Here is an 18,110-nt window from a genome sequence, read left to right on the forward strand (position 1 = left end):
TTTCAATTAGGCCTTTCACTGGATGACTGCCTGCTGCTATTGTTACAGCCATGATGCTACTAGTAGAGTAACAGGAGTTGTAATGAGGGAATAACTGATTCTACAATCCTCACTAGACTGGAGAGTTCTCTATACTATACGTGTTGCACTGGGCTGGTGCTGGTCCCAGATTTGTCTTGACGACTCAACAGGTCTGGGATCAGGCTAGGGTTGAGGTACATACTAAGGCTATGGGATAATTTGATGGTCTTTATTCATTGACTATTCACAGACTGTTGTCTCTGTGCAAAACCATCAGACCAGTTCTTTTTCTTCTCTTTGACTGTGATGTGCCCTTCACACAGAGAATGAATATGATGTGGCTGACCCAATTGATTGGGATATTATTGTGTGTGTATGTACGTGAGTGTGTGTGTGTGTGTACTGTGCTATTATTGTAGAAAGTGGTGTGTGTGCTCGCATCTGTGTACTGTGCAATTATTGTAGTGTGTGTGTGTGTGTGTGTGTGTGTGGGTGTGTGTGTGTGTGTGTGTGTGTGTGTGTGTGTGTGTGTGTGTGTGTGTGTGTGTGTGTGTGTGTGTGTGTGTGTGTGTGTGTGTGTGGAGGTGGTCTGGTCTTGAATACTAATGTCGCAGAGAACAAAGTCTGCCTGCTGGCCTCATTAACCTTTCCAGTGCTACAGTCACAGCCATTGTTTTCACCTTCTAAACATTCCCCCCATTCTCCTCTCAACAGGTTCTGAGCAGAAGGGACGGCTAAAGGTGAGAGAAGTAACCTTCAAGGAGCTCTGGAATAGAACAGTGGGATAGAATTGCGAAAACACACAAAGTGAGGTGACTTTGTGGAACTTGATATGATGAATTTGACTGTTCTAGCGTGCACAACGTAACATGCACAACTTTCCCCACAGTGAGGAGGGGAATGGTTCACATTCCGAGACGTGTTGAAAGTGTAAAACTTTTAGATTCAGATGTGGTGAGACAAAGTGTGTAAGAGAGAGCCGAGAGATGGAGAGATGGGAAGGATATGTAAGTCTGTCATGACAAAAACAATGAGACATCACACACCTCTCTCTGTGTTCACATGAGAGAGAGAGAGAGAGAGAGTGAGAGAGAGAGAGAGAGAGAGAGAGAGAGAGAGGGAGTGGAGCAAAGGGATGAGAGGGAGGTAAGAGAAAAGTAGGACAGGAGGTTTGTCCTCTTTGATACGGTTTGGCACGGCATCTTGTTTCGAGTCGTAGACGTGTGCGCGCACGCGCACTCATGTGTGTGTGCGTGTCTGTTTGCCTGTGGAGGAGGAACAGCGAGTTCAATCAGATTTTTAATGGAAATAAGAGAATAAACAAAAGTAAGGGAAAATGTCTCCCTACAACGAAGGATGGCACAGCCAGAATGGGAGATGTCAGACGTGGAGAGAGACAGAGAACATGTCGTCCAGGCCTCTGGGGGGAGATGTCATGGACCAGCTGGGAAGATCATTGTCAACCAAGACAAGATCCCCCCCCCCTCCCCACACACACACACACTACCCCTATGGTGCTACTAACATGTCCTTATACAGTCTGCCATGCAAACCTGTGTGTGTGTAGCCTACTGTACTGTACAGTATGTAGCCATTGCCTTACATCAGACAGCTCGTCGATTCCGCCTGCACTGATCTGTCTCGTTTCTCGCAAGGGACAGTGGGATAGATGAAGAGTAGGCAGGCTACAATGGGCTGTCTCACGTTCAAAAATACTACCTATGCGACATCGTCTGCTGCTGAACCCCATTTCTGCCTCAAAATGTATCTAAGCTCGAACAATAAATCTGTCAATAATGTGGACATGTTTCTGTTGAGGAAGTCTTAGTCCCACCATTTTACATCCAGCTAAGAATGTTTGTGTTTCATGGACGTTTATGTTTCAATTTGTCCAACATTTAGCTTGCTAGCTGAACCAGGCACTGAAACGATGCTAACCAACCAGCTACCTACTTAGCTAGTGCTGCACACACAATGTTGAACGCTTCCAACAAAAGCTAGCTAGTAAGCTACTGTAGTGCTCGCTGACCCAACGGTACAAAGTTACATGGTAGCGATAGTGGAGAAACATGCTGACTTATGGACTGATTTCTGATAACAGTTCCTCCTAATGCTGGGGCTGCACGTCAACAACTTCAGGGTAATTCAAACAGGTTAAGCAAGCTTTTCATATCAGTAACTGTTAAAGGAAGCACTAACTAGCTAACTAAAATTTAGCTATGTCAGTAAACTAGCAGCTACACACGTTAGCTAAGCAGCTAATCAAGTCACTGCATTGGCGACTGACGTCCTTGCACAGGCTTTGTGCAAAATGTCTCACAATTGCAAACTTTGAAATCACTACCACTAACGTTTTTTTAAATCATTTTTGCTAGTTATTCTGCTTATTTCACGGAGAGTCATATGAAAGCGCAGTGATATAAAACATTTGCAACTATGTTTTCACTGTTGAATGGCGGAAGATCTGGAATATTCCAAATGTGAATATGAGTTCCACGTCCTACAAGACAGACAGGTTGAGGGACACCGTCTGACGTAAAACAGGCGATTCATTGAAATTCCAATTCAGGAATGGAATTTATTACCTGGATATGCATATTCCTTCACAGGAATTCAACTGAAAATGGAATGGAATTTACCCAAATAATCTGCCTGGTGTATGTCTGGCTGTTTGTGAGACATCTGTGTCTGGCTGTTTGTGAGACATCTGTGTCTGGCTGTTTGTGAGACATCTGTGTCTGGCTGTTTGTAAGATATCTGTGTATGGCTGTTTGTGAGACATCTGTGTATGGCTGTTTGTGAGACATCTGTGTATGGCTGTTTGTGAGACATCTGTGTATGGCTGTTTGTGAGACATCTGTGTATGGCTGTTTGTGAGACATCTGTGTATGGCTGTTTGTGAGACATCTGTGTATGGCTGTTTGTGAGACATCTGTGTATGGCTGTTTGTGAGACATCTGTGTATGGCTGTTTGTGAGATATCTGTGTATGGCTGTTTGTGCGACATCTGTGTATGGCTGTTTGTGAGATATCTGTGTATGGCTGTTTGTGCTAGCAGATGACCTGAGCTGCTGAAGGTCTGGACAGTAATCTGCATTTTCTTCTTAAACTCCTCTGCTGAGAAGATGAGGCTGCCCTTGAACTTGTCCTTGTGTTTCTTCAGCATGATGTCACTGTCTATAACCACCTGTTGGAACCACACCCACTCCCCGTTCAGAGCCTCCAACATCTCATGGACCTGGGGAGAGAGAGAGAGACAGAGAGAAGGGGAAGGGGGGGGGTTAAAACAAGGGGTGGGGGTTGGGTGGGTGGGTGTGCGTCCGTCCGTCGCGCTACTCACAGCCTGGTCCACGGTGACCTCGTACTTCTCCAGGATAGCAAACTGTTCGTGGATGGGAGGGATCTGACTCTCAATCTTCTGAAGGTCTCCTTGTAGTGTCTCCAGGAGCTTCAGACTCTCCCCCAGTTCCACCAGGGACTGAGGGGGCTGGCTCAGCCTGGACACACACATAGTCGTTCATTGACCCTTTTCATTCACTAGCAGCACATACAGTACACATCTTCTGGACTCTGAAGAAGTCTGCAGATAAAACGTTTCTGACAGGTCACAGGTCAAAAGGCCTGTAATCTAGCTATATGCCGCACATATGCCTTTCCAACAGACAGACTGGTCCCACTTTTAACTTTAAGGCCCATAAAATTTTCATGAACCTTTTATAAAGTTGAACCAACACACTCCCGGCCCCACCCTCCACCACCCACCTTCCCCACCCACCTGAGAGCGTTCTCCTGCAGAAAGACGTGCAGCTCTTTGAGCCTTGTGCTGGCCATGAGGCTGAGCAGCTGGGTGAACTTGCCCTGCCACTCGTTACAGTGCTGCACCAGGCTGAACTTCAGGGGAGCACAGTCCAGCAGCACAAACTGAACACTCAACACCGTCTCCTCCTTCTGAACGTTGTTGGCCACCTCCGTGTACCTGGGGGAGGAGAGGGGTGAGAGGAGGCGGGGGGGGGGGATATGTTTAAGTACATGTACAAGATAAAGACCATACTTTGACTTCAATAGGAACCGATACACTGTTCCCCTGATTCCTAAAGATTCTACTTTGTTTACTCACATAATTATCTGTATAATACAGTAAACACTCAAATACAATGCTAAATGAATTAACATCAAACAAAAGCCAAGACCACACAAGGAATAAAGCAACATGGTCTGTCTGTTCTATTGACATGGGCCAATAGGAACCTGCTGAGCCAGACCTGCGTGTCGTGTACAAACATGGAGTGTTGACTCTCCCAACGATTTACACCGCACTGTCCCAGACAAATCCATAAGACAATATCTCACCGTCTCTCGCTAGTCTCCAACATGTTTACCATGCACATCCATATGACAGGCTATACCAGTTGAAGTCGGAAGTTTACATACACTTAGGTTGGAGTCATTAAAACCCGTTTTTCAACCACTCCACAAATTTCTTGTTAACCAACAATAGTTTTGGCAAGTCGGTTAGGACATTACTTTCTGCATGACACAAGTCATTTTTCCAACAATTGTTTACAGACAGATTATTTCACTGTATCACAATTCCAGTGGGTCAGAAGTTTACATGCACTAAGTTGACTGTGCCTTTAAACAGAAAATGATGTCATGGCTTTAGAAGCTTCTGATAGGCTAATTGACATAATTTGAGCCAATTGGAGGCGTACCTGTGGATGTATTTCAAGGCCTACCTTCAAACTCAGTGCCTCTTTGCTTGACATCATGGGGAAATCAGAAGAAATCAGCCAAGACCTTCAAAACGCCTGAAGGTACCACGTTCATCTGTACAAACAATAGTATGCAAGTATAAACACCATGGGACCACGCAGCTGTCATACCGCTCAGGAAGGAGACGCGTTCTGTCTCCTAGAGATGAATGTACTTTGGTGCGAAAAGTGCAAATCAATCCCAGAACAACAACAAAGGACCTTGTGAAGATGCTGGAGGAAACAGGTACCAAAGTATCTATATCCACAGTAAAAAGAGTCCTATATCGACATAACCTGAAAGGCCGCTCAGCAAGGAAGAAGCCACTGCTCCAAAGCTTCCATAAAAAAGCCAGACTATGGTTCGTAACTGCACATGGGGACAAAGATTGTACTTTTTGGAGAAATGTCCTCTGGTCTGATGAAACAAAAAAATAACTGTTTGGCCATAATGACCATCGTTATGTTTGGTGGATAAAGGGGGAGGCTTGCAAGCCGAAGAACACCATCCTAACCGTGAAGCACGGGGGTGGCAGCATCATGTTGTTGTAGTGCTTTGCTGCAGGAGGGACTGGTGCACTAAATAAAATAGATGGCATCAGGAGAAAGGAAATGATGTGGATATATTGAAGCAACATCTCAAGACATCAGTCAGGAAGTTAAAGCTTGGTCGCAAATGGGTCTTCCAAATGGACAATGACCCCAAGCATACTTCCAAAGTTGTGGTAAAATGGCTTAAGGACAACAAAGTAAAGGTATTGGAGTGGCCATCACAAAGCCCTGACCTCAATCCTATAGAACATTTGTGGGCAGAACTGAAAAAGCATGTGCAAGCAAGGAGGCCTACAAACCTGACTCAGTTACACCAGCTCTGTCAGGAGGAATGGGCCAAAATTCACCCAAGTTATTGTGGGAAGCTTGTGGGAGGCTACCCGAAACGTTTGACCCAAGTTAAACAATTTAAAGGCAATGCTACCAAATACTAATTGAGTGTATGTAAACTTCTGACCCACTGGGAATGAAAAAAATAAAAGCTGAAATAAATCATTTTCTCAACTATTATTCTGACATTTCACATTCTTAAAATAAAGTGGGGATCCTAACTGACCTAAGACAGGGAATTATTACTAGGATTAAAATGTCAGGAATTGTGAAAAACAGTTTAAGTGTATTTGGCTAAGGTGTATGTAGACTTCCGACTTCAACTGTATATGTTTAACAGAGAGGATACAGGGACAGTTGGGTCTGGTTGGGACCCTCTCTCTTCTTTATCCCTTCCCATGGGAGTAGAATGAACCTGCTCCTAGATTTTTTATTTAACTAGGCAAATCAGCTAAGAACAAATTCTTATTTACAATGACTGACTAGGAACAGTGAGTTAACTGCCTTGTCCAGGGGCAGATTGACAGATTTTTACCTCGTCAGCTCGGGGATTCAATCTAGCAACCTTTCGGTTACCGGCCCAACGCTCTCACCGCTAGGCTATCTGCCGCCCCGATGCTGGCACCATCGAGAGCATCCTGACTGGTTGCATCACTGACTGGTATGGCAACCTCCGACTGTAAGGCACTATAGAGGGTACTGCGTACGGCCCAGTACATCACTGGGGCCAAGCTTCCTGCCATCCAGAACCTCTATACCAGGCGGTGTCAGAGGAAGGCCCTAAAAATTGTCAAAGATTCCAGAAACTCTAGTCATAGACTGTTCTCTCTGCTACCGCACGGCAAGCGGTACCGGAGTGCCAAGTCTAAGTCCAAAAGGCTTGTTAACAGCTTCTACCCGTAAGCCATAAGACTCCTGAACAGCTAATCAAAGGGCTACCCAGACCCCTCTTGTACATATTACCTTAATTACCTCGACTAACCAGTGATTCTGTACCGGTACCCCCTGTATATAGTCTCGATATTGTTATTTTACTGGTGCTGTTTAATTATTTGCAACTTTTATTTTATATTTTTTACTTAACACTTCTTAAAGCAGTGCTTGTTAAGGGCTTGTAAGTAACCATTTCCCTGTAAGGTTGTATTGGGCGCATGTGATAAATACAGTTTGAATTTATTTGATATAAACACACCCGCAGGAAGTAGGGGTGCTTAACAACCAGGGGTACCTTCTTACCGTGCTGCATTTGTGTTGTTGCAATAAAAAACGATTACACTATTTATCTGTTGCATTATTGATATGAATAGATCATGCGATTGGAGTAGGGGAGAGAGAAAAACATGGGCCCCATTCTGCACGTTGAGCTCGCAGCTCTGATTTGTAAGCAGTGCTCTCATGCTATGCTCTGATCTATTCCGTTGTGGGGGTTTGGAGTCACACGCGCTCTGTTGTATGATAGACAGTTGAGTTTGTCTCTCTCCCCCTCTTCTCTCCCTCTTGTGGTAGATATAAAGTGATCTGGAGCAGCACTCACAATAGCCTTCCACTTCTATTCTAAACTTGGCAAAAAGGGAATGGGAACCATATGAAATTAGGAACATGGCATTCTCTCGCCCTCGCAGGCCTGCTCCTGCCCATGTCCAACACGTCGGTGTACTAACCCACTAGTCTGGCAAGCAACACAGTGCAGGCCGTAGCCCAACACGTGGCGCATTCCACCAACTGGTGCTGGATCGAGGTGATCGTTTTTCTCCGTGACGGAGCTCAAAAGCTGACCATTTGTGCTCCATTTTAATAGGCTCAATCTTCGTTACAACACCGCTCTCGTTATTTCTCTCTCTCACACCCCCTTTGTAATTATGCAGTACAAAGAAATGTGCGCTCTGTTCACGATGGTCTATTCCTAGGCGGCGCGTGAGTTTGTGAGTTTCAAGATGGGGGAAGTTTACAACTGATCCTGCCATTTCTACCGATCTGCGTGCCAGTTTCGTGGCATAGTTTCATTTCAATAATAACGTTTTTGTTCCTCAAAATCATGGTCACGTGGTTAATAATACAAATGGGAATTTAAATGATAAAAATCTAAAAGCATAGGCCAATGTAGCAGTAGGCCTATATCTTTCATTGTCAACTAAGTACAAATACATACAGCTGACGAATAAAAACTGAAAATGCAGGTTATTTCAATCGCATTCATCTCTCTACTCCGCCTGTCTGCCTCCCTTTTCTATCTGTCATGACTTGAGCTATCGCTAGTGAAGTGCAACATTGTATCAACTAGCCTATTCTGGGCCACTAGCCTATTCCAGGCGCTCAGAGTGTCCCGGGGCCAGTGAGCTTGGGACAGAGTCAGCTGTATTTGCACAGACACAGCTGTTTTTGCGCAATGGGAAATGTGTTCAGGTATTTTATGACGTTTCCACTGGTTATATGGGATCCTCAGAGCATTACATTTAGCTCTTTCACACCGAGGCCTGGTGATTATCGAGGGGGAGAGTGGTAGAAAAGATTTTTCAAATACGGCGAGGAACTATTATCATTCACAATGGATTTAATAAAAAAACGGACTTCAGTGACTTACTGTGTGAGGTGAAGAAGAAATGACTGAGAAGCTCAGCTTAGTGGTGGTGAGTTCAGACAATGACAAATCAGACGTCCCCAAACGGGCACTTTCTACCATTTGCACGGAGCAGGTCAGTTAGTCTACTTCTAAGCGTGCTCCGGGCGCGTGCTCTGTCAACATTTAGAGGGCAGAGAAACCAAATCAAATCAAATCAAATTTATTTGTCACATACACATGGTTAGCAGATGTTAATGCGAGTGTAGCGAAATGCTTGTGCTTCTAGTTCCGACAATGCAGTAATAACCAATAAGTAATCTAACTAACAATTCCTAAACTACTGTCTTATACACAGTGTAAGGGGATAAAGAATATGTACATAAGGATATATGAATGAGTGATGGTACAGAGCAGCATAGGCAAGATACAGTAGATGGTATCAAGTACAGTATATACATATGAGATGAGTATGTAAACAAAGTGGCATAGTTAAAGTGGCTAGTGATACATGTATTACATAAGGATGCAGTCGATGATATAGAGTACAGTATATGCGTATGCATATGAGATGAATAATGTAGGGTAAGTAACATTATATAAGATAGCATTGTTTAAAGTGGCTAGTGATATATTTACATCATTTCCCATCATTTCCCATTATTAAAGTGGCTAGAGTTGAGTCAGTGTCAGTGTGTTGGCAGCAGCCACTCAATGTTAGTGGTGGCTGTTTAACAGTCTGATGGCCTTGAGATAGAAGCTGTTTTTCAGTCTCTCGGTCCCAGCTTTGATGAACCTGTACTGACCTCGCCTTCTGGATGATAGCGGGGTGAACAGGCAGTGGCTCGGGTGGTTGATGTCCTTGATGATCTTTATGGCCTTCCTGTAACATCGGGTGGTGTAGGTGTCCTGGAGGGCAGGTAGTTTGCCCCCGGTGATGCGTTGTGCAGACCTCACTACCCTCTGGAGAGCCTTACGGTTGAGGGCGGAGCAGTTGTCGTACCAGGCGGTGATACAGCCCGCCAGGATGCTCTCGATTGTGCATCTGTAGAAGTTTGTGAGTGCTTTTGGTGACACGCCGCATTTCTTCAGCCTCCTGAGGTTGAAGAGGTGCTGCTGCGCCTTCTTCACGATGCTGTCTGTGTGAGTGGACCAATTCAGTTTGTCTGTGATGTGTATGCCGAGGAACTTAAAACTTGCTACTCTCTCCACTACTGTTCCATCGATGTGGATAGGGGGGTGTTCCCTCTGCTGTTTCCTGAAGTCCACAATCATCTCCTTAGTTTTGTTGATGTTGAGTGTGAGGTTATTTTCCTGACACCACACTCCGAGGGCCCTCACCTCCTCCCTGTAGGCCGTCTCATCGTTGTTGGTAATCAAGCCTACCACTGTTGTGTCGTCCGCAAACTTGATGATTGAGTTGGAGGCGTGCGTGGCCACGCAGTCGTGGGTGAACAGGGAGTACAGGAGAGGGCTCAGAATGCACCCTTGTGGGGCCCCAGTGTTGATGATCAGCGGGGAGGAGATGTTGTTACCTACCCTCACCACCTGGGGGCGGCCCGTCAGGAAGTCCAGTACCCAGTTGCACAGGGCGGGGTCGAGACCCAGGGTCTCGAGCTTGATGACGAGCTTGGAGGAAACTATGGTGTTGAATGCCGAGCTGTAGTCGATGAAGAGCATTCTCACATAGGTATTCCTCTTGTCCAGATGGGTTAGGGCAGTGTGCAGTGTGGTTGAGATTGCATCGTCTGTGGACCTATTTGGGCGGTAAGCAAATTGGAGTGGGTCTAGGGTGTCAGGTAGGGTGGAGGTGATATGGTCCTTGACTAGTCTCTCAAAGCACTTCATGATGACGGAAGTGAGTGCTACGGGGCGGTAGTCGTTTAGCTCAGTTACCTTAGCTTTCTTGGGAACAGGAACAATGGTGGCCCTCTTGAAGCATGTGGGAACAGCAGACTGGTATAGGGATTGATTGAATATGTCCGTAAACACACCAGCCAGCTGGTCTGCGCATGCTCTGAGGGAGCGGCTGGGGATGCCGTCTGGGCCTGCAGCCTTGCGAGGGTTAACACGTTTAAATGTTTTACTCACCTCGGCTGCAGTGAAGGAGAGACCACATGTTTCCGTTGCAGGCCGTGTCAGTGGCACTGTATTGTCCTCAAAGCGGGCAAAAAAGTTATTTAGTCTGCCTGGGAGCAAGACATCCTGGTCCGTGACTGGGCTGGATTTCTTCCTGTAGTCCGTGATTGACTGTAGACCCTGCCACATGCCTCTTGTGTCTGAGCCGTTGAAATGAGATTCTACTTTGTCTCTGTACTGACGCTTAGCTTGTTTGATAGCCTTACGGAGGGAATAAGCTGCACTGTTTGTATTCAGTCATGTTACCAGACACCTTGCCCTGATTGAAAGCAGTGGTTTGCGCTTTCAGTTTCACGCGAATGCTGCCATCAATCCACGGTTTCTGGTTAGGGAATGTTTTAATCGTTGCTATGGGAACGACATCTTCAACGCACGTTCTAATGAACTCGCACACCGAATCAGCGTATTCGTCAATGTTGTTATCTGACGCAATACGAAACATGTCCCAGTCCACGTGATGGAAGCCAGACACATGATCACATGGAGCTCTCCAAACAAAATACAATGAAAAAAAATGACTAAACTAATGGTATGAAATAAACCCAAACTTGTATCCCACATGTGTAGCAACGTGCCTGTAGGCCTAATTAATCCCTGCATTAGCATAAATGTATGTAACCAAATGATAAGGATTAACAGTAAATGTACTACTGGTGACATACACTGAGTGAACAAAACATTAAGAACACCTTCCTAATATTGAGTTGCACCCCCCCCTCCCCTTTTGCCCTCAGAACAGCCTCAATTCCTTGAGACATGGACTCTACAAGGTGTTGAAAGTGTTCCACAGGGATGCTGGCCCATGTTGACTCTAATGCTTCCCACAGCTGTGTCAAGTTGTCTGGGTGTCCTTTGGGTGGTGGACCATTCTTGATACACACGGGAATCAGTCAAGCGTGAAAAACAAAGCAGCGTTGCAATTCTTGACACAAACCGGTGCACCTTGCACCTACTACCATTCCTGCCCTCAAAGGCACTTGCTGAATGGCACACATACACCATCCATGTCTCAATTGTCTCAAGGCTTAAAAATCCTTCTTTAACCTGTCTCCTCTCCTTCGTCTACACCAGTGGTTCCCAAACCTTTACGGCCTGCGACCCCATTTTGATATCCGGGAAATTCTCCCGGCCACAATCATGTGAAAAAAAATGATGTAAATAAACAGCCCATGTTGACTTTTTTAATTGGGGCTATGGCAGTCAATTGCAAAACGTTCTAACAGTATTTCTGATTGTATTCTCAACTCACCATCATATACATTTAATGTGGGGCTATGAGTCAATTGCAAATGAGTCTGACATCATTTCCCTTATCTCACCACAACTAATGAGACGGTTGATGCATGTCGCGTCAGAGCTTCTCAAAGTCAGGGGGCGTGGCCGACAGTGTGCTACCTCATCTCTCCTGTCACCTCCAACCTGGATGGATATTTATTTTCATGCAGACGAGAGCACTGAATCAGCGTACCATGAGTTTTAAGGGGAAGACGGCACAGTATTAGCCTTTGAGTCAGGAACCAAAAACTCTTCCATTATGACACGTGAATGTGCTGCCTGCACCATTCAGTCACATGACAGCTCCATCAGCTGTTCGATTTCACTTACCGGCATGTCAACTAAGCCTGGATCACAGTCAAATAGATTTCGCTGATTCGGTCACTCATCTGTATATTGTTTTTGTATTTACCCTGCATGCTTGCGCTCAGTTCGTTTAGTTTCCCAAATGTCTGTTACATAGGCACGGAGACACATTTTCTTTTCATTACACAGTCAACAAAGTCAAACAGTTCTTCTCTCAATTAAAAACATCTTTCCAACACCCCCCCTCGATAACCACCAAGCCTCGTTTAAATAGAACATCGTCCATCGTCTGTAGTTAACAATCGAAGTTGCCTGCCGCGCATCTCTGAGTTCTGCGCTCAGCTCTTTTGCCCACCAGTTGCTCTCGGTGTATCCATTCTAGCTCAGTGGGTGTATCATAAAATGAGTCCATATGGCAGAGGGAGACACATTCATAACTAGAGTGTAGAGGCCTGCCCGCCGTCCCGTGATAGATGGAGCCCCATCTGTGCAAAAGCCCACCATTTGATCCCATAGAGTCTGTTTTTCGCCAATATAGCCACGCAGGACACTGAACATCCCCTGTGCCGTTTCAGGCTCTGGAATCGTAAGACAGAACAATATGTCCTTGTGAATAGCATCCCCAGACACGTATAGCGAACAAAAGTCAATGCACGGGCATCTCGGCCCTCGCAGATACCATCCATTTAGGGAGCATAAGGTGGGGAATTTGAGTGGTTCAGTCAGTGTCCTCTTGATTGTTAGCTACAGCATCAATTCTTAGTTTCACAGTCTTATCTGTTAAAGGTATCGATGTGAGTTTCTGTGCCTCTGCCTCCCCACACATTGTTTTTCACCATATCAATCGTGGGCGGTAATATCAAAGTCACTGCAATAGCGTGTGGTTTCATAGCATAGCAGGCTTAGCCATTCACCGTGGGAATGACTCGAGTGCAACGGTCAGGTGCGGCCTGGGTCAAGGCGCGACCTCTAGTTTTGGGAACCGCTGATCTACACTGATTGAAGTGGATTTAACAAGTGACATCAATAAGGGATCATAGCTTTCACCTGGTCTAGGTCAAGGTATTCCTAATGTTTTGAACACTCAGTATATGTAATGGAGAATTGATCCAAAATAAGCAATCAAAGGTCAAACAATTAACACAATGAAAAACTGTGAATGCGCAAGAACTGGGGGGAGACAGCTAAGTGCATTCTGGGGAACGGAGAGCATTCTGGCCACCCACCCCTTCTACTTGTCTCAACATGATGATACTCAAGACACATTATCTTCACACATATTATAGATCCATTGCTTATCACTGACATCACACTAGGCAGGCTGCCTAGTGGTTAGAGCATTGTGCCAGTAACTGAAAGGTTGCTGGATCGAATCCCTGAGCTGACAAAGTAAAAATCTGTCATTCTACCCCCGAGTAAGGCAGTTAACCCCCTGGGAGCCGTGGATGTTGATTAAGGCAGCCCCCTGCACCTCTCGGGTTGGGTAAAAAGTGAAAGATACATTTCAGTTGAATTCCTTCAGTTGTACAGCTGACTATGTATCCCCAGCTAGGCCTATTGCCAAGCAAGCAGCCCAAATTACAGGCTGCTAGGCGTATGGGCCAACACATTTGTGATTTGAAAGAAGCTAATGATCATCTATTGCTGAGAATTATGTTATTTATTTCTGTATAGATAAGAGTAATTATATAATTTTGGCAAATTGATTTCAATGTAGTTTAGCCTGCAGTGACTACTATTACTGAATCTTGTCCTAGGCTTAGGCTACTGATCACATTCGCTATTGTATCAAAACATCTTCCCGCGGCTATGTATCTAAGGTCCGTTCTGTAGCGCAAGCTGATCCTAGATCTGTGACTTCTAACCCTGTTGAGGGAGATGACCTGTTCGCCAGATCTGTTCGTAATTCTTTCCAGTGAACAACAGAGCTCGCCAAAGCTAAAGAAAACACAGATCTGGCAACCCCCCCCCCCCACTAGCCGGTAGAGGGTCAAACCTGGCGATGTCGGCGTCGAAGGAGGACACGGGGGGGTTGAGACGCTGGTATCTCCTGATGAAGGGGTCCTTGTTGATCTCCCAGATCTCTCTGTGTTTGTCCCAAGTCTTCAGGTAAGCCTGCAGGTGGCCTGCGTTGGCCGTCATTCCAGCTGCTACCGCTGCCTGAATCTTACCGATCTCCTCATCTTGTTCTGGGTTTAGAGAAGGAGAGAAAGGGGAATCACCATATCAACTAGGCCGAAGCAAATTATACTTCTAGGATGAGTTATTATTGATTTGTCCACATCCTGCTCTGGGGGAGGGAGAGGGAGAGGGAGAGGGAGAGGGAGAGGGAGAGGGAGAGGGAGAGGGAGAGGGAGGGAGGGAGAGAGGGAGAGAGAGAGGGAGAGAGAGAGAGATTCCATATGGAGTAGGCCATGAACTGATACAGATATTTTTGTATTCCGTCCATCCTCTCACCTGCCAAAGATTGTTTATCTCAATGAGACATGCCTGGATAAATCAATGACGACAGTTATGGTTGCAACTTGGAATATGTTAACCTGATCTGAGATCTGTGGATAGAGGCACCTTCTACCACAAGCTCACCACATGGTAGATACATACCGTAACTGTACACTCGACGACATAAGACTGCATGCTTCCACACACTCCTAGTTAAATACAGTGAGTTGACACACCTTTGACACATTGTAACAGGCACTTACACGTGTTAGAAAAGGCTTTTCGTGAGTGAACACGTTTAACAGCCCGACGCGTGTCACTAGGGATCAACTACACTATGTTGATTGGGTTTCAGGAGCTAACAGCAGTAGCTGTAACAGCATTCCCCCTCGATAGAGATATGGCTGGAGACAAACACACACACACACACACACACACACTCAGAGCTATGGAGAGGGGCTACCTCTGACCTGCTCCAGTCCACCATCTCCTGACAGTTTGATTAAAGCCAAAGCCCAGATACTCCCCGTGGACGACCTGCTGTCAATCAAACCAGGAGACAGCTGACGGGAGAGCTGCTTAAAATGGACAGATGAGGATAGGATGAAGAGAATGGTAGGAGGGGAATGGGGTTAGAATGAGGTCAGGGTGAAGGAGCAGTGGATGAAGAGGAAGAGGGTAAAATGGTAACAAGAGTGTGGAGTGAAGAGGAGTGAGGATAAATGGTAACAAGAGTGTGGCGTGAAGAGGAGTGAGGATAAATGGTAACAAGAGTGTGGAGTGAAGAGGAGTGAGGATAAATGGTAACAAGAGTGTGGAGTGAAGAGGAGTGAGGATAAATGGTAACAAGAGTGTGGAGTGAAGAGGAGTGAGGATAAATGGTAACAAGAGTGTGGAGTGAAGAGGAGTGAGGATAAATGGTAACAAGAGTGTGGAGTGAAGAGGAGTGAGGATAAATGGTAACAAGAGTGTGGAGTGAAGAGGAGTGAGGATAAATGGTAACAAGAGTGTGGAGTGAAGAGGAGTGAGGATAAATGGTAACAAGAGTGTGGAGTGAAGAGGAGTGAGGATAAATGGTAACAAGAGTGTGGAGTGAAGAGGAGTGAGGATAAATGGACGGGGGGGGGGGATTTAAAGCGGGATGGAATGCAAATGAAGAGTAGGAGAGCAAAGACCACATGGTGAGGATGAAGAGATGAAATGATCTGGATGAAGAGCAGGAGTGAGAAATGAAAGACGGACGGGGTGAGGTCAGGTGAGGAAAGGTGAGGGGTCAGAAGTGAAAATAGAGAGAACTGAACATAAGGATGAGTCAAGGAGGAGAAGGAGGAGGCGGGAGGCGTGGAACAGCGAGGTGAGAGGGGTCTCTAACCTCTGTCTGCGCGTGAGGTCTGTTACCTATGATGCAGCGTACAGGTCTCCTCTGTGAGTGTCTGCGTGTGAGGAGGTCCGGGAGGCGTTTGAACACAGAGATGGTGCCGATCAGCTGACAACTGATGTTGTTCACGATCTGAGCCAGTTTCTGTAGAGTGGGGGAGAACTCCACCTGTTGGACACACACACACACACACACACACACACACACACACACACACACACACACACACACACACACACACACACACACACACACACACACACACACACACACACACACACAATAATTTTTGCCTCTCGGCTTAAAGACCTAAGGAGCTCTCCTGCTATCATTTTCCCAAAAACTCTACATTCCTTTTATATAAAATATTACTTTAATCTTTTTTTATTTGTAATAACATAAGTGAATCCTCCTGTACAAATAATACCAAAAGGTTCATGCTTTCTGAACCACACCCTCCTAGCCTATCAATGATGCAGATATTGTACATACACAAAGCATAAATCATTTGTCACGGCTGATTTATAAAGTGTGGAGAGAGAGGAGTGTGAGTAGGAGAGGGAGAGAGAGAGGGAGAGAGTGAGAGAAAGAGAGAGGGAGAAAGAGGGAGAGAGGGAGAATGAGGGAGAGAGAGAGGAAACTGAGCTGCACTTCCTAACCTCCTGCCCAATGTATGACCATATTAGAGAGACATATTTCCCCCAGATTACACAGATCCACAAAGAATTCGAAAACAAATCCAATTTTGATAAACTCCCATATCTACTGGGTGAAATTCCACAGTGTGCATCACAGCAGCAGATCTGTGACCTGTTGCCTCGAGAAAAGGGCAACCAGTGAAGAACAAACACCATTGTAAATACAACCCATATTTATGCTTATTTATTTTATCTTGTGTCCTTGTAATGTCTTTATTGTTTTGAAACTTCTGTATGTGTAATGTTTACTGTTAATTTTTATTGTTTATTTCACTTTATATATTCACTTTATATATTATCTACCTCACTTGCTTTGGCAATGTTAACACATGTTTCCCATGCCAATAAAGCCCTTGAATTTAATTGAATTGAGAGGGAGAAAGAGGGAGAAAGAGAGGGAGAAAGAGGGAGAGAGAGGGGAAGAAAGAGGGAGAGAGAGAGGGAGAGAGCGAGAGAGAGAGAGAGAGAGAGAGAGAGAGAGAGAGAGAGAGGGAGAGAGAGAGAAAGTGCGAGAGAGAGGGAGAAAGGGAGAGAGACAGGGAGAAAGAGGGAGAGAGAGAGGAAGAAAGAGGGAGAGAGAGGGAGAAAGAGGGAGAGAGAGAGGAAGAAAGAGGGAGAGAGAGAGAGCGCGAGAGAGAGAGAAAGGGTGAGAGAGAGTGAGAGAGGGAGAAAGAGGGAGAGAGAGAGGGAGAAGGAGGGAGAGAGGGAGAGAGGGAGAAGGAGGGAGAGATGGAGAGAGAAAGCGGGAGAGAGGGGGAGAAAGAGGGAGAGAGAGAGGGAGAAGGAGGGAGAGAGGGAGAGAGGGAGAAGGAGGGAGAGATGGAGAGAGAAAGCGGGAGAGAGGGGGAGAAAGAGGGAGAGAGAGGGAGAGAGAGAGAGGGAGAGAGCCAGGGAGACTTGGTGTCCTGTTTTGATTTATAATGCTATCTTAATACGTAAAATAACTTGCGCTGCGTTCAGCTCTGCGTCTGTTAGACAAGGACAAAGGATGTTCTCTTCCATTGTATTCTAAATAGTGCCGAGTTGACGACCTGTCTGGCTGTGTCTCTCACTGTGACTCAGACCTTGGAAATGCTACAAAATCATGTGGCATCCTACACTGAGAATGGATGACATTGTTCGCCTTCAAACCGAGGCTAGTACGTGTAGGAGTAAAATTGCTAGAATCCCTGGTAAGAGTGTGCACGTGAACAAAATATATGTCTCGTGAACTGCTTGGAAGTCTATTACAATCTGCAATGCTTATGCATGAGTGTTAAAAACTGTGTGTATGTATGTGATTGAGTGATCGTGCGTGTGCGCGCGTGCATGTTTCTCCGTTTGTGTATTTGCGTGAATCGTTGTGTGTGTGTGTGTGTGTGTGTGAATTTGTGTGTGCGAGTGTGATCTGTGTGTCCCTTCTACCTGTGAGGTGGCCCCGGGGCCCTCCTGGCGTAGTACCACCTGCACCCTGAAGAGGGGGTTGGGGGAAGTCTTGCTGTCTCCGTTGATGGCCTTGGACAGCTCCTGTAAGGACCACTTGATGTTGAGACGGAGAGCCTCCTCCACCAAGCCGTCCATCTTCTCCGTGTACACAACCCAGTGCTGCTGGACCTGGGACACACACCACACACACACGCACGCACACACACACACACACACACACACACACACACACACAC

General features: G+C 45.9%; 1 protein-coding gene across 1 annotated transcript in view; it reads right to left on the reverse strand.

Annotated features, from left to right (window-relative positions):
• dnah2 (dynein, axonemal, heavy chain 2) overlaps positions 1–18,110 on the reverse strand; it is a 232,309-nt gene that overhangs the window by 150,348 nt on the left and 63,851 nt on the right. The window contains 6 exon segments of the mRNA XM_064939126.1: positions 3,085–3,259; positions 3,362–3,518; positions 3,797–3,997; positions 13,928–14,120; positions 15,772–15,919; positions 17,854–18,042. Of these exon segments, the coding sequence (XP_064795198.1) occupies positions 3,085–3,259; positions 3,362–3,518; positions 3,797–3,997; positions 13,928–14,120; positions 15,772–15,919; positions 17,854–18,042 (1,063 nt within the window).

Source organism: Oncorhynchus masou, chromosome 27, assembly GCF_036934945.1.
Source record: "Oncorhynchus masou masou isolate Uvic2021 chromosome 27, UVic_Omas_1.1, whole genome shotgun sequence".
Classification (NCBI taxonomy): Eukaryota; Metazoa; Chordata; class Actinopteri; order Salmoniformes; family Salmonidae; genus Oncorhynchus; species Oncorhynchus masou.